The 17,119-nt window shown below is 41.1% G+C and overlaps 1 protein-coding gene across 1 annotated transcript in view; it reads left to right on the plus strand.

The window, feature by feature from the left end:
• The window catches only part of FRYL (FRY like transcription coactivator), a 152,693-nt gene that overhangs the window by 46,406 nt on the left and 89,168 nt on the right, over positions 1-17,119 (plus strand). The window contains exons 3-9 of the mRNA XM_054382823.1: positions 4,855-4,908; positions 7,317-7,456; positions 8,614-8,710; positions 11,256-11,335; positions 12,878-12,958; positions 13,403-13,571; positions 15,008-15,100. Of these exons, the coding sequence (XP_054238798.1) occupies positions 4,855-4,908; positions 7,317-7,456; positions 8,614-8,710; positions 11,256-11,335; positions 12,878-12,958; positions 13,403-13,571; positions 15,008-15,100 (714 nt within the window). The remainder of the gene's footprint in view (positions 1-4,854; positions 4,909-7,316; positions 7,457-8,613; positions 8,711-11,255; positions 11,336-12,877; positions 12,959-13,402; positions 13,572-15,007; positions 15,101-17,119) is intronic.

Genomic DNA, 17,119 nt, shown 5'->3' on the forward strand with positions numbered 1-17,119 from the left:
ATTTGAGTTGTGAGCGTAAGCACAGGAAGGAAGATCATCCTTTTGGAGAGTCAATTAAATTAAAACACTTTCTTTTAGAAAAAATAAATCAATGCTTCTGAATCTTTTGTCATAGTGTGTAGTTTTGAAAGAAAAGTGGTTCAGATGCAATTTATTGTAGTTTGAAATCCCTTGCATCAGCTGAGCAGGGATGACTGTGAGGCATGGTGCCAGCCTTCCTCAAGTGTGGAACAAATTTACATAGGAGTTGAAAAAGTTTAGTGATAAACTCAGTCATCTAACATTCTGTGGTTTTGTCAGGCTGCACGTAAATACAGATGGTTGGAATTTGAGCAGAAAAAGTTTAACATGGTGCCACTAAGTTACCAAGCTGTCAAGTAGGTAAGCTGCTGACTGTACTAAATGGTAAAGTTTTGGTCAAAACTAGCAAGGGCATTGAAGCCTGTTGCCAACACCAGCAATTTTACTCCATCATAGAGATACTAAACATTGCTCAGACAAGCACTGTCTGATTTTGCAAGTCTTCTTAAGTGCTTTCAAGAGCTTGTCCAAAGTCTGTAAAATGTAGCAAATTGCATTTCTTCAAGGCAGTGTCTCTTGGACGCTGCTCTGACCCTGGGACAAGCAGTGCCCAGCACTTGGGATGCAGGAGGCAAGGCAGCAGCATCTTTTGGCAGCTTTCACAGTATCACAGTGTATCAGAGGCTGGAAGGGACCTTAAGAGATCATCCAGTCCAATCCCCCTGCCAGAGCAGGATCACTTAGGGTAGTCTGCACAGAAATGCATCCAGGTGGATTTTGAAAGTCTCCAAAGAAAGAGACTCTAGAACCCCCTGGGCAGCCTGTTCCTGTCACAACCAAAGAAGTTTCTTCCTCATGCTGAGGTGAAATCTTCTATGTTCAAGTTTGAACCCATTGTTCCTTGTCTTATTACTGTGAACCACCCAAAAGAGCCTGGCCCCCTCCACTTGACACCCAGCCCTCAGATACTTCTACACATTGATCAGATCCCCTTTCAGTCTTCTCTTCTCAAGACTAAATAGCCCCAGGGCTCTCAGTCTCTCTTCATAGAAGCTTTCTCACTTGCAGCTTGGAGGACAGAAGCAATTGCACCCTGCTGAGTTGTGCCAGCCTCCAGAGAGCAGTGCCAGTGAGCGCTGGAGAGGAGCCAAGGGGTGGTTCCTTTTTGCAGGGGTGCAGTTGTTTGCACAGCACATGCATCTCTGCCTACATCCTGAGCTCTGCTGCCTGCCACATGTTGACATTTGTGCTTTACACTGGATGCTGACTGCTCCTTGGTTAATTCAGTAGTGGTGAGGTGATTTGGTTTGCTTTGTTGCAGTTTTTTGCATTTAACTTCTAAAAGATAAATGTAGACCTGCTGCTTCCATGTCTCTCTAAACTTCAGGAAGCCAGGAAAAGAAATCTTAAATTATTCAGTGAAAGTTTCCAGACCTTTACTTTATGCTATTAGATTCTTACAAGCTGTGAGAGATGACTGAGGCTGTGACAAAACAGAGCTGGAAGAAAACATTATTGAAGGAAAATAACTTTTAAACCCATACAAATAACTCAGGGGCCCTGATAAACCTGTGCCTGGGTTAAGAGTATGGTTTGTTTATGTCACATTTGTTTGGTCAGTGTTACATTAACTGCAGTGACATTTACCTTTCAGCTTTTTAATGCTGAGGGGAAATAATAGGGTTCTGAACATGTTAGGTTCCTTCTGATAATAAAAATCTTAAAAGCTGTTTCAACATTTCATAGATTCATAGAATGGTTTAGGCTCCCTGGGCACCCTGTTCCAGTGTCTCCCCACCCTCACTGTAAGGAATTTCTTCCTAATCTCCAGTCTAAATCTGCCCTCCTCAAGCCTCAATCCATTCCTTCTCGTCCCATCACTACAGGCCCTTGTAAAAAGTGCCTTCCCAGCCTTCTTGTAGGCCTCCCTCAAGTACTGGAAGGCTGCCCTAAGCTCTTCCCAGAGCCGCCTTCTCTTTAGGCTGAGCAGTCCCAATTCTCTCAGCCTGTCCCCACAGGGGAGGTTCCCCAGCCCTCTGATTATCTTTGTGGCCTCCTCTGGACCTGATGTACCAAAGGGTGTCACTTAGTATAGAACGGGAGGGGAAAAGACCAAACTTCCAGAACTATCTTAAAATTAGTTTGCTATCAATTGAATTTTGACTTCTTTAAATAAAGACTTACAGATTATTTTCTTCTCTTTGATTTGTTATCTTTCTTTTCTTTATCTGTTTCTGGTTTTAGACACATGCAGTGGGTGTAATAAACCCAGGTTTTGTTTCCCTGTGTAATAGTTTTGTACTACCATGGTGGAAATGTGGCATAAGAAGATGTAAGGAACCTGACTTTTACCATCTTCTTATAGGAAAGTTACTTACAGGAAATAGTTTTCTAGTTATGTTTCTTCAGCTTATTTAGCAATATATGATGTTTAGAGAGGGTGGAACGTCCCTCCTGTTTCTGCTTTATGGATAAGATTACAATTATTTGTGCTGTTTATCTGAAAGCACAGCACATACAACATGAATTCATCCACAGCAGACCCTGCCTTGTGAAAAGAGGGGAGGGAAGGATTTTAGTTGTAAGGGAATTCTGATTTGCAGGTGCTCCCCTGCAAAAATGTCACTTCTCCTAGCAGTATTTTGAACAGATTTAACATGTAAAATTATATGAGTTTGTAAGATTCAAGGAAGGGTTTATTTTACCCTTATCTTGCTTTGAATATACAGCAGAGGAATATTGGCTAACAATACAAATATAACTATTTCAGAATATTAAATGCATTTTCCTCAAGCCAGCTTCTTATTTAAATTTTTTTTTTTTTTGTTTAGACATGCTGGAAGTGTACATAAAGGGCAATGTTTTCTTAGACAATTTAAGTGATTTCTTTGGAGTACAGAAAGTGAAAGTGGCCTGACTTGTGAATTGGTACCTGTAATGTTTCCAGTTATACTTCCAGAGGAGGCAAATCCTTCTTGCCTGGGTGATGTTGGATTCAAGTTTTCAGAGGCTGTAATAGCTGCCAGAGATCATGTCCTTTGAACACCAAATACAGCTGGTAACAGAATGGCAGAAGTTGTATCACTTTTTCAAGATTCTAATTAGGGCAAGCAGAAATAAGCAACCAATTTGGATTTTGGGCTTGTTGCTTCTTTCACATACAGCCTGTCTGTTGCAGCCTTGCAGTTGTTAAGTGCCAAGCAAGACTGACTTGGAAATTTTCTGTCCAGAGCCTGAGAGCATGGGTGTTGTCTCTTACTAAACCAGTGAGCAGTTAGTTCTTGTTAACTGAGGCACAACCTGTTGAGAGCAGTGCTGGCTATCAGTATTGCTGGCACCTCCTTTTACATCCCAGCTCAGGCAAAGCTTACTGCTTACCTTGCTTCATAAAAGCTCTTTGTTTGCATACTGCAGTCTAATAGGAGCTCTTAACTCCTTACCTTGAGAGCTTACTCTACTTTCCTTAGCAAAGGTAACATTTTTGATTCATTTATGATGAAATTGAAAGTAGGTCAAAATTTTTTTTAAGCAGCAAAAGATACTCCCCAATGTGTCTCACTACTTTGTAGTATGCCCTTAAGCTGTTGCTGTGGCTTTTGACTTACCCTAAATCACTGACCCTCAGAGCCAGTATGTGGTACTTAGTTTTTGGGTTGGGATGGTTTTGTGGGTTTTGTTTGTTTCCTTTTTTGTTGTTGTTATTTTTGTTTTGTTTTGGGGTGTTGTAATTTTGTTGTTGTTTCTTTTATCTGTGTGATCTATGTGGGCTTTTTTGTTCTTTTGGTTGGTTTCTTTATTTATTTGGGGGGTGTGGTGTTTGGGTTTTGCTTTGTTGTGGGTTTTTTTTTCTCTCTCTTCTCTCTCTTTTTTTTTAATTTAATTTGGCTTGGGTTTGTGCCTCCTTCTTTTCTTGATTTTTACTTTCTAGGCTACCCTAGCAAGAGACTGTAAAAGTTTCTTGCAACTGCATATTGTAGTGCTCTCCACAGTGGCTACTAAGAGTTACTTTTGTATTACTATTACATTTGATGAGTCTTCTGTTTTTCTTAATGCTTCAATTCTCACTAAACTCTTTTGTCAGGAATGTAATTTGATTTTGCTCTTAACAGAGTAATATATTTTATGGTACTGGTAGCAATGAAACATTATAATAATGAAACTCTAATGGTCTGGCATCTTTCCCTGTTTTACAAACCTTGCAAAGTTATTTCAGCTGTAAAGCAAAGTTATTATTGACATTCTCTGTTTTTCCTGATCTGCCATTTTTTAGCTGTTTCTCATTGCAGTTTAGGGACAGTGCAGACTGGAAATCACAGAATCACAGAAACATTCAGGTTGGAAGAGACCTTCAGGATCACCAAGTCCAACCATTAACCCTACTCTACAAGGCTCACCCCTAAACCACAGCCCCAAGCACCACATCCAAACCACCTTCAAACACAGCCAGGCTTGGGGACTCCACCACCTCCCAGCCCAGCACATTCCAATCCCTGACCACTCTTGCTGGGAAAAAATTTTCCTACTGTCCAGTCTAAATCTACCCTTTGTAAGCACACTGCTGTTGGCCCCACTCTTTGGAAGAGGTGATTGCCACTTGCTGTTTGTCAGTCTTGAACATAAATACTCTTAAGCTACCAAATTAATTTTAGATCTATAGTCTTCTGTGAGTGTACTTCACATCTTCAGGAATGACTCTAGCTGAAAAATAATGCAACTCTTCATATTAAAAGTGATTTCCTTCTTCTGTAATAGGAGAAAAAAAAAGGAATCTGTCTGTGAGAACAATCAGTTGCATTGTGAAATTTATGTCTCTTTTAATTTTTTTTTTTACAGGAAAAGCTCTTGTCCAGATCTCTTCAAAGAGGTGAAGATCTTCAGTTTGATCAGGTAGGTGACACATGATTTAAAGCAGTTTGTAGTGGATTAAGGTGGCCTGGTTTTGCAGAATAATGGTGCCACTGTTGTAACGACTCGGAACATCCACATCTGAATCAGCATCAGAAGAGTTAGACCCTTAATGTTAATTAGGCTTCATTTACCACTGTAGAATATGCCAGTAGGAAACTACTAGAACAGATTAATTATTTGAAGGGGACAGTGAAAGAGGGAAGATGCTGAAATAAGGTAAGGAACAAAAAGACTTAATTTATTTCTATTGCTGTTAAGAGGCTCTGTGTAACCTTAGCCTCCATCACTTCCTGGTTCAAGCTGTCCCAAGCTAAAATATTTCAAGAAATGGCAATATGCAATCTGTAAACAATTCCTCTCTGGTAGCTTCTTGATGCACTGGGAGTGCTAATGGGAAAGCACTGGTACTAAACCGTTAACACTTTAGAGGTCTACCAACAGAAAAATTTCCTCCTCATTTTCCAGAGGTTCATCTCTTTTAGCTAAATTTACATTTTTAGTTCCCATTGAAACTTCAACAATAAATTCTGCCATTTGAAAACTAAAAGCTATTGCTTTTACACGCAGGGATGTGATGGCAACCCCATTGGTCTGGTTATGCTTCCAATAGAAATGACTTAACGATTCCTTTAAGCAGCTATTTCACTTTGCCATGACAGGGAAAACCTTTCTCAGACATTCTTCCTTACTCTCCTCATTTCCTTAACCTCCAATCCTGCCTCCAGTTCTGGTGTCCCCACCATAAGAAGGACACAGAGCTGTTGGAGCAAGTCCAGAGGAGGCCACAAAGATGATCCAAGGGCTGGAGCACCTCTGCTATGAGGATAGGCTGAGGGAGCTGGGCGTGTTCAGCCTGGAGAAGAGAAGACTCTGGGAGGACCTTAGAGCTGCCTGCCAGTACCTGAAGGGATTCTACAGGAAGGCTGCAGAGGGACTTTTCATCAGGGTGTCTAGAGACAGGACAAGGGGGAATGGTTTGAAGATGAGGGAGAGCAGGGTTAGACTGGATCTGAGGAAGAAGTTCTTCAGTATAAGGGTGGTGAGACTCTGGAACAGGCTGCCCAGGGAGGCTGTGGCTGCCTCTTTCCTGGGGATGTTGAAGGGCAGGTTGGATGAGGCCTTGAGTAGCTGAGTCTAGTTGAGAGGTGTCCCTGCCCATGACAGGGAGGTTGGAGTGAATGATCTCTGAGGTCCCTTCCAATCTAAGTCATTCTGTGATTCTGTGTGAACTTACAGAATATGAACATGATTGATAGGAATTTTTTTTTTTGTACTTTGAGAAAGTTTCTTCCCTTGTATACACAACTAAAGGAGTGCTACTGAATTCTTGTGACTTGAATAGCTGGTTGGTTAACAAGTTAACTGCTCAGAAGGCTGAAAAGATCCCCCCTGAGATTTCCGTTTGCTTAACCTGCCCCCTGCTCATCCCCAAACATGAAGAATCAAGATGCTTTAACTGCAGCCAAGGAAATAATGCATTGATGTTATCTTGGTTTTCTGGAATAGTGAATAATAGATGAGGAATAGCATGAGGATGGCTTTTATTGAAACCTCTTCCTTGAAAGATGCAAGAGGTAATTAAACCTGGCATCAGTAAGCAACATGGTAACTCCCCAGACAGAGTTTTGGGAATGGGTTTATTCCCTGCTGCCTCCCTGCTATCTTTCTCCAGTCATTTTTCTCTTTAAGCTTGGGCACTGATGATGTCTGTTAAAATTTGAGTTAAAGGAAGCCTGGAGAATTTGAGTTTCATACCATGTTGAAGTCTTCCTTCTATAATGGTTTCTGTTGCCATTGTTTCGTGGATGAGTTTACAACTCAAGACAGGTTTGTGAGCAGTAGATAGGGGAGTCGTGTTGAAAGGAAACATAGCCTGAGATCTATGCCAGGCAAATGTATTAAAAGTAGAGTAGAAGATCTAAAAGACTCTTATTCTTTGTCTAATAACCAAAGAAGCATGTTTCTGAACTACTTCTGAGTCTAGGAGAGTTGCCTCTTCTCTGCCATTTGTTGTCTAAAAATACTTGAGAAATAGGTACAGAACTTTTGGGGGCATCCTAAAATCTTTGCCTTTTCTCAATGCTTTTATACAGGTTATCTGTATAGAGTTTGGATTCTGTGCTTCTCCTGAGCTAGGACACATTTGTGTTTGCTTATATTTGATCATACTTGACTTGGTGTGTCACACAAAGATGATCTTTAAGGGTGTTTTCCAACCACAATGATTCCATGAAATTTACAGTAATTGTCCTAGGCAAAAATGATTTTACTTTGTGAAGTTAGATGATAAATGCTTTTTAACATTAAAAACCAATTTGAAAAGATGATAATTTAAGGCTTTTGAGATTGCTTTATCATGCTAAACTACCTTTCTTTATATTTTTCAGTTGATAAGCTCTATGAGCTCAGTAGCAGAGCACTGTCTCCCCTCCTTATTACGCACCTTGTTTGACTGGTACAGGCGTCAAAATGGAACAGAAGATGAATCTTACGAGTACAGACCTCGCTCTAGCACAAAATCCAAGGGGTAAGAGTTTGCCTTGCAAGAGACTATTTGATTTTTTTGGTGGTGTAAGAAAATGTATGTTCCTATTTGGTGCAAGGTCCTGCATCTGGGTCAGGGCAATCCCAAGCACCGATACAGGCTGGGCAGGGACTGGCTTGAGAGCAGCCCTGAAGAAAAGGACTTAGGGGTGCTAGAGGATGAGAAGCTCAACATGAGCCAGCAGTGAGCACTTGCAGCCCAGAAAGCCAACCAGAGCCTGGGCTGCATCAAGAGACGTGTGGCCAGGAAGTCAAGGGAGGGGATTCTCCCTCTCTACTCCACTCTGGTGAGACCCTACCTGGAGCACTGTGTCCAGTTCTGGAGCTTCTATTACAAGAAGGTGCTGGAGGTGCTGGAAGGTGCCCAGAAAAGGGCCATGAGGATGATCAGAGGGCTGGAGATCCTCTCCTGTGAAGACAGACTGAAAGAATTGGGGCTGTTCAGTCTGGAGAAGAGAAGGCTCTGAGGAGACCTTCTTGTGGCCTTCCAGTATCTGAAGGGGGCTACAGAAAAGCTGGGGAGGGACTTTTGAGGGTGTCAGGTAGTGATAGGACTGGGGGGAATGGATCCAAGCTAGAGGAGGGGAGATTAGATTAGACATCAGGAAGAAGTTCTTCCCCATGGGGGTGGTGAGACACTGGAAGAGGTTGCCCAGGGAGGTGGTGGAAGCCTCATCCTGGGATGTTTCTAAGGCCAAGCTGGATGTGGCTCTGGGCAACCTGCTGTAGTGTGAGGTGTCCCTGCCCATGGCAGGGGGGCTGGAACTGGATGATCCTTGAGGTCCCTTCCAACCCTGACAATTCTGTGATTCTATGAATCTGTTGTTACTGAAATCTGCATAGAAAGAGCATTGGGCTTCCTTGAGGGAGCTCACTTAAATTAATGCCTTTGGGGTTGATCTACAGAAGAAAGTGGGATGCTGACAATTCCAACCTAGTTTGTCCTTTATTTGTTTTAATTGTTTTGGCTGTTGACAGGCCCTTTCAGGAGAGGGCAAGATGGCAGTGCTGCACCAGACCCCAAATTTCTTTGTGACCATCCACTTTATAGCTGTGTGCAAGAATGATTGCATGAAAGGCATGTCTGTATTTGTGTTCAGATTTGTGTGTGATACCTGTGTTCTTGATTTCTTCTTTTAGAGATGACCAACAACGTGAAAGAGATTATCTACTTGAAAGGAGGGACCTAGCTGTAGATTTCATTTTTTGTTTAGTTTTAATAGAGGTTCTAAAACAGGTAAGCTCTTTTGCTTTGGCAAATTTAATCTTTCTCTTTTAATGTCAGTTTTGATCATCTCCTTTACATTTTTATATCAAAAAATTGAAGCACATATACAATGAACATATGCGTATACTCTCAGCTGCAGAAAGTCCTTGGCTTCTGTGTGTCTTATCTTTGCATGCTTGCATTATCTGAGTTCATATATCTTGGGTCCACTAAGTCAAAGCTGCGAAAAGCAGAACTGTAACAGAAGACATTGTGTTTATGTTCAGTACCTGTTGTCTTTGAAACATGATGTGAAGTCACTGAATGACAAGATGAATATGTCACTTTAAAAACAATTAGAAAGGGAGTGGAATTTTGCCTGGCCTTATAGTGTAGTGCTGGATACTGGCACAACACAGTTTCTGTTGAAAGGAAACTTGCACTGGTCTGTAGACAAGAAGACAGAGTTTGGCTTTAAGTAGCAGCAATTTTGGTCTTGCATTTTTGAGGGAAGAAAATGCTGTGGTAAGAAACAGTTTGAAACATGAAGCAAACTTGAGAGCAAATTTCACATCTTTTATGTATAGGTGCATGAAAATTAAAAGGCTTTCTATAGTAAGTGAAGCAAAGACTATGGTTTAGTTTGAAAATAATTTCTGTGGTCTTGCATGGCACATCTGTAATACAGAGAAAAATGGAAAGAGAAAACCCAAAGAGTTACCTGTTCTTCCATGAGACGCCAACCAGTCATCCCAAGTGATATTTCTACACTCTGTGCACAGAGATGCAGAGAACAGTATTAAAACCATCAAAACCCGATGTGTTAGCATTTTACAGAAAGCCTTGATGCTTTCTCCCTGAGAGAAAAAGGGAGGTGGAATAGGTTGTTTAAGATTTCAGGGTTGTATGGGTAGCTTCTGTATTTTGAGCCCCTAGTTTTTCTGTTGAGTAAAGTAGATGTTGCCAGTGATTTGTTTGTAAGGAGAGGTGTGCCCAGGTTTTGATCTTGAAGAGAGTCAGTCCTGTAGTGCTTGGTGAGCTTCTCAACTTGTATTGCTAGGTAGATAATTTTTTGATAAGAATATTTTTGTCTTGAAGTGAGTCAGTCCTCTAGTGCTTGGTGAGCTTCTCAACTTGTATTGCTAGATAGGTATTGATAGATAGGTATTTTTTTGATAAGAATATTTTTGTCTTGAAGAGAATTGGTCCTGTAGTGCTTGGTGAGCTGCTTAACTTATATTGCCAGATAGGTATTTTTTTGATAGGAATATTTTCTTGCAAGGAGCCACTAAACATAAATTCACCACTGAAGAGAAATCTTGGGCCAATTTAATATTGAAAGTCATCTAAAAAGCTGGTTGTCTGCTCTGCCTCTAATGCGAGTCTGCAGTCAAACAAAGCACAGAAGGGATGTTTTTTTATCAATAAATGTATTTACATTCACATTACATCTGTTTTCCTGGAAGCCCTATCATTGTTTAATTCTTAGAAACTGGTTTCACAGGGTGCAAAGGGTGCAAATATTCAGCTGTATTGTGCACAGAACACAACTGAAGAGAGGGTGACAGACGTGACCTACGTAGGAACAAAAATCTTTTGCTTAAATGACTACGTATTACTCACTGCATGAATATATACATATAAATAGGCAGTTCCAGTAACTGGAAGTTACTGGACAAATAGCTTTGTTCAGAGCAAGTGCTTCATTTTTCTGTAGACAAGGCAGTAATCTTTTCTTCTGATAGATTTAGTGAATACTTCATCAGTAACATTCAGCAGTAACATTTTGTAGAGTTATCCTAGTCCATACCTAAATGGCTTTAAAATGTTAAAGGACTTCATAATTGTATATAATACTTTAAAACAAACAAACAAACATTTGATTTTTAAGCAGATGTTTTCTTTTAAACCTGAGAAAAGTGGTGAAGTCAAAGAGAAGCTCAGTAAAAACCAGCCCTTCTAATCAATACTTGGTTTTGGTGTCTCACCAAATTGTTACTTATTGCTGGGAAGATTTTTATATGTTCTGGTTGCTTTCATCTGCAGAAAGTCTAAAATGGAGATGATTTTGTCTTCTGTATTCTTTTTTTTGGGGCGGGGGGCTAGGGAGGGAGGTTGTTATCCTCTATGTAGGGTAAATTGTCTTAGGAGGTTAAATCTGTAATGGAAAGGCCAGACTAGGCAGAACGTGTGGCAAGATGCAGTTAACCTAGTCTGATAAATTGTGGTGAAAATTCATAGTGTTTGCATGCAAAACAATTGAAGAAGATATTAATACAGGTTGTGCAAATGTTCATAAACTGCAGAATGAACTTGATACCACATGCCAGCAAAGGATGTGTCCTTTAACACTGGTGGGAGAGATTTCTACAGGGCTCTAGGCAACCTGATCTAGTAGGGCATGTCTCTGCTTACTGTAGTGGAGTTGGAATAGATGACCTCTAAAGTTCCCTTCCAACCAGTGCATTCTATGATTCTCTGATCTCACAGCACTGTTTATTTATTTTATACATACATACAGATGTGTCTAACTACATGCATAGTTATAGATATGTAAATGATATTTATATTTCAGATACCTGTTCATCCAGTGCCAGATCCTTTAGTACATGAAGTTCTAAACTTGGCTTTTAAGCACTTTAAACATAAGGAAGGGTAAGTTTCTCTTCTGTGCTTGAATTTCTTTCTTGTCAGTCAAGATCGTGCTTGTTGTGATTGTTCTCCTTTGCCTCACAGGTAACATGTTGGTGATAATACTGTAAACAAACTCTGGTTGATATCTATAGACTGAAAGCATATTTTGGAAGAACACAGCTGTGTTCAAGATAATGCTGGGTTTATTTATCTTAGAATATACAAAATTATTTGCATAGGCAGCCAGAGTGGCAAAAGTCACAGCTCAGATAATTCCAATAGACTTCCTGTGCAGAATATACAGGAAGGACATGGACCTGATGGAGGGGGTCCAGAGGAGGGGCACAAAAATGCTCAGGGGGTTGGAGCACTTCTGCTATGAAGACAGGCTGAAGGAGCTGGAGGTGTTCAGCCTGGAGAAGAGAAGGCTCCAGGGAGACTTAATAACCACCTTCCAGTACCTGAAGGCGGCCTACAAGAAGGCTGCAGAGGGACTGTTAACAAAGGCCTGCAGTGACAGGATGAGGGGCAATGGCTTCAAACTAGAGAGAAGCAGATTTAGATTGGATTTTAGGAACAGGTTCCATACCATGAGGGTAGGGAAGCACTGCAACAGATTGCCCAGGGATGTGATTGAGCTCCCATCCCTGGAGAAATTCAAGGTGAGGCTTGACAGAGCTCTGGGCAACCTGATCTAGTTGAGGATGTCCCTACTGACTGCACAGGGGGTTGGATTAGATGACCTTTGGTGGTCCCTTCCAATCCAGACTATCCTATGATTCTAATACGTCTCATGTGCACTTGTGCTGCTTTGAGGCCAGCCAGAACATCTCTTGCCCCGAAAGGGACAAAAGAATGACACAACAGAAACGGATTGGAGAGTGATGGAAAGTTTAAATGGAAAAGCAATTGGTGAAACTACAGAAAAAAAACTACACAGCATAGTGGCAAAGAACATCCCAAAGCATACAGAGTCCCTTTACATAGTACCCAGAGGTTTCCCAATCCTTCCCTTCTCCCACCCGAGGGTCCACCCAAACCCTCAGGGCTCTTCCTTCCCCCCCCTCCCACTGCTAGGCAAGTCTCAGGCTGCCCAGGTCTGAGACTGCCCCCCCTCCATTCTCCTCCTGGCATTAGGCCTAGTCAGGCCTAAGAGGCCTGAGATACCCCCCCGGCATTACCTGATAAGAGAGGACATCTCCCATGGGAGCAGAGAGGGAAGAAAGAGGAAGGGAATGACTCTGCAGATGGATTGATAGGGCGCAGGATTTATGGGTAGAAATACGCCGTTTCCTGTGTCCACCCCTAGTGGGTGAGCACCCAGGACACCTGAGGTGTATCTCATGTAGCAGTGGCAGGGGGCACCCAGCCTAAACTGCCACAGCACTCAATGGAACTACATCACTTTAAATGTCACCCTTGCATTTCATACTTGACTGTCATTGTTTTTATGGTAATATTCCACTTTGCCATGGAACAAATGTTTTGTAATTGGGAACACACTTGGGGTTTAGAAGAGAAAAGTTGTATTTAACACTCCCCCCCTACTTTGTTTTCCTCTAGGTATTCAGGAACCAACACTGGGAATGTGCATATTATTGCAGACTTGTATGCAGAAGTGACAGGGGTTCTTGCTCAATCAAAGTAAGTTCAGTTTCTGACTCCTCTTGAAGTTTACTCTAGCTGTGAAGACTAATACATCAGTCTTCATTAATGACCTCAGTAACTAATCCCTTAAGTGTCAAGTGTAGTCAAGCGGAGCCTGGCATGACTGCCTCATCTGTCTCAGGTCCAAGACAATACATTTCAACAAATCCAGACATAATCTTTAGTACCACACCAAATTGCTTTGCAGGTACAGGGAAAGGAGGCCTGGTAGCAGTCAGTAGCTATTAATGAGCATATTCTAACGTGCTGATCATCACAGGCACTCTTAAACACCCAGATTTTAAGTATCAGGGTTCATCTTGCTGGTGTTTCTTTTGCTGCAGGTGCTGTTATTAACAGACTACAGAAGTGAGTTCAGAATTATGGACATGATATAAAAGTAACAGTGCAACTAATTTCCATCTGTATCCCATTGTTTAGGTTTCAGGCTGTTAGGAAGAAGTTTGTCACTGAATTAAAGGAACTGAGACAAAAAGAACAGAGTCCTCATGTAGTACAAAGTATCATCAGCTTGATCATGGGAATGAAGTTTTTTCGAGTAAAGATGTATCCTGTGGAAGATTTTGAGGCATCATTTCAGTTCATGCAGGTAAGTGAGCACTGCAGAAAACCCAAACAAGCATCATTTTGGTTAATTCATGAAGCTGCAGTGGTGCTTGCTGTGATCAGTCACTCACTCTGTGTGTCTTCCTTCATCCTTTTCTGTTTACTTCATCAGTTCCTCAGAGTTATGAATCATTTCTTTCTCTGCAGTTTGTGAGTTCCTAGCATGATGAGAACCCTGTCTCAATTGTCTTGGTAATGTGACAAACCTGTATAAAGGCATTTATTCAAGACTAAATGGAAATTGGTAACAGTCAAATACTTCTCTTTCTTTATGAAAGCAGTGAGTTAAAGAAAAAAAAAGTTACTTGATGTATCTTCTTCAAACAGCTGAGATGCCAAGTAACTTTGGTTTAAAAAGCTCTTAATTTTCAGACACAGACTTAAGATCTCTTTGTCTGCTTCTCTTGATTTTGGATTTAAAATGTTCCCAAGGAACAAATTGCCCATTCTAGAGTAACCAAAATACTGTAACTTGGTTATAAATTTTATTAGAGCTATTTACAGTCCTGAAAAACCTAGCATACCCAGGGGCACATCAGGTTGTGTCCAGAGAGGTCAGTTTGATGTAGTGGAGTGTGCAAATATGTATGGATTCTTTATTTCTCTTTGCATCACTCTTGGAAAATGAATCACAGAATGTTGGGGGTTGGAAGGGACCTCCAAAGATCATTGAGTCTAACCCCAGTGCCAGAGCAGGATCACCTAGGGCAGACCACACAGGAACACATCCAGACTAGTCTTGAAAGTCTCCAGAGAAGGAGACTCCACAGCCTCCCTGGGCATCCTGCTTCAGTTTTCCATCACCCTCAACATAAAGAAGTCTCCTCCTGTTGAGGTGGAATGTCCTGTGTTCCAGCTTGTACCCCTTCTTCCTTGACCTATCACTGGGCATCACCAAAAAGAGCCTGGCACCTTCATCTTGACCCCCACCCCTCAGATATTGATAGACATTGATCAGATCCCCCTCTCAGCCTTTTCTTCTCCAGACTAAACAGCCTCAGGTCTCTCAGCCTTTCTTTGTAAATGGAAATGAGTACATTAAGAAAAAAAAATATTTTATAATAATTTCAGTAGAGATAAATATTTATTCTTGAAAACTTCAGCATAATCAGTGGAAAAATGAGCATGTTTATATTCTTTTACATTCTGTGTACTCTTTCTGTTCTGAGTAGAAATGAAATAGCTGCCTGCTGTTACAAATAGTCTCCTTTCAATTGCTTTTTAATTGCTGGGGAAACAGGTTTTAAAGGTTCTAATGTTTTGTAAAGTTGATAGTGTCAAGGACTGTAAGGCTAACTTCAACACTTTGCATGGTTCAAATTCAAACTGGCAATTAATGTGCTACAGCTTGTGGGGTTTATGACATGATGCCATTCGTCTTCTTTATTCTAAATCTTCTTCTAATGTTTTCTTACTAAGGAATGTGCTCAATACTTCCTGGAAGTAAAAGATAAAGATATAAAACATGCACTTGCTGGTTTGTTTGTGGAAATCCTCATCCCTGTGGCTGCTGTAAGTATTTTAATTTTTTTCCCCCCCTGCTGTTCCCCTCTCTTTCAATTAGGCTCTCATTGTTGAAATTGCTTCCATTAATCCTCATTATTGCATTTTTACACATTCTAAAAGACTGTTAAGTAAATTACAAGCATCTACATAATCTTTTAAAGGGAAATGTGTCTGATTTGTGTATTAGATAGTTTCAAATATTTTTTCAGAACTTTTAAAAATGGTATTTTCTGGGCTCTTTTATCACTAGAACAGTGTGGAGCAAAAATTGGTGTTTTCTTAGTTTAATATCTGTTCACTCAAAGGCCACATTGACTTTATTAACCTGAAACCTGTTCTTTCTTGAATAAACTGAGATATGCAACATTTTTACAGTCCCATAGGGAGGGTGTGAACTCCTATGCAAGGAGGAAGAAAGTAGGTTTAGGCTAATTAAATAAAAATTGTTTGTAGAGATGAGTGTCTATGCGATGTAATCCTTAAGTGGATGAGCAGTCAGTCATCTCCCAGATGTTTCAATTATAAAGCCAGAAATGTTACTCAGTAGCCATGAGCAAGATAAAAAAACAACACCTGGATGAAATAACAGTGTTGGATGTCCAGTGCCTATAATGCTGCTTGTGAGAATGATTTTAGTCAGGACAGGTTTTCCTGCTTCCTCTGAGGCCTCTTTGCTCAGCTGTGTAAAGCTTAGGCAAGAAGTCAATGAGAAGTTAGAGCAGCTCAGTATATCTCAAGTTGGCCAGGCTCAGATTTCATAGATTCATAGAAAGGTTTGGGTTGGAAGGGACCTTAAAGATCATCCAGTTCCAAACCCCTTGCCATAAACAGGGACAGCTACCACTAAACCAGGTTGCTCAAGACCTCATCCAACCTGGCCCTAGATACCTCCAGGGAGGGGACATCCACAGCCTCCCTGGGCAACCTGTTCCAGTGTCTCACCACCCTCACTGTAGAGAATTTCTTCCTAAAGTCCAGTCTAAATCTACCCTCTGCCAACTTAAAGCCATTTCCTCTTGTCCTATCACTACAAGTACTTGTAAAAAGTCTCTCCCAGCTTTCTTGTAGGACCCTCTCACGTCCTGGAAGTCAAACTTTCATTGTAGTAGATAGATGGTTGCTGTGAGTGTGGTCTACAGTGACAGTTGTATTAGCAAACGCTGCTGTTCAGCACATGGTCCTGAAAAGTGGTGGTTCGTGTCTCAGTGTTTTGACCAACAATAGGGACATGTCTTGTCATACATGGAGAGCTGGAATGTGTAGCTCCTGTTTTGCAGAATGAAATCTACAACTGGCATGCCAGGTGGGAATCCTGTCTAGGCAAGCTCGTGGAGGAAACAAAAGGGAAATCTCTCTGAGCTCTGCATCCTCTTTCATACAGTCTGCCTTGCCCTGAGCTTTGGGAAATGCTTCTTTCCCTTTACTGGTCTCAACCTTGGATTTAAAACAAAACCAAAGCAGAAATGAGACAATCTTTCTTCTTAAGATGTGACCACAAAGAGTTGGTGTTAGCAGTAGTTGTTTATTGACTAAAGTCTTCAACTTATCTGGGCATGTTTATGCTCTTCTGGAAAAGAATTTGTTGGCCTGTTAAAAAGTGAATGCATTTGTTGTGAACTCCAGAGTTGGAATGCATAGGGAAAGGACTTAACACTTAGGTAAGCATGGATATTAATGTGCAGAATCATAAGTTAAATACAGTGAAAGCTGCACATCCAGTAATGAGGCAGAAGCAGCACTTGGGACTCTGTGGTGGTAGCCACAGAGGCAAGCACCTGGATTCTGTCGATTGCTTCCTACAAGCATAGCCTGAAGCAGTACTTTAAATGGTTGGTAAGGGAGGCTTGATCTTTACTTCTGACTCACTGGGTCTCTAATCATTAAATAGAAGCAGAGAGCCCCATCCCAGACTGAGAGAGGGTTAGTCATTTGCTTGGAAGATGAGGGATGCAAGTTGGAATCTTTTTGAAGCAGATGAAGGAGCTGAATCTAGATTTTTCTGTCTTGGATACAGCAAGTTGCTTC

Source organism: Indicator indicator, chromosome 8 (genome assembly GCF_027791375.1).
Source record: "Indicator indicator isolate 239-I01 chromosome 8, UM_Iind_1.1, whole genome shotgun sequence".
Classification (NCBI taxonomy): domain Eukaryota; kingdom Metazoa; phylum Chordata; class Aves; order Piciformes; family Indicatoridae; genus Indicator; species Indicator indicator.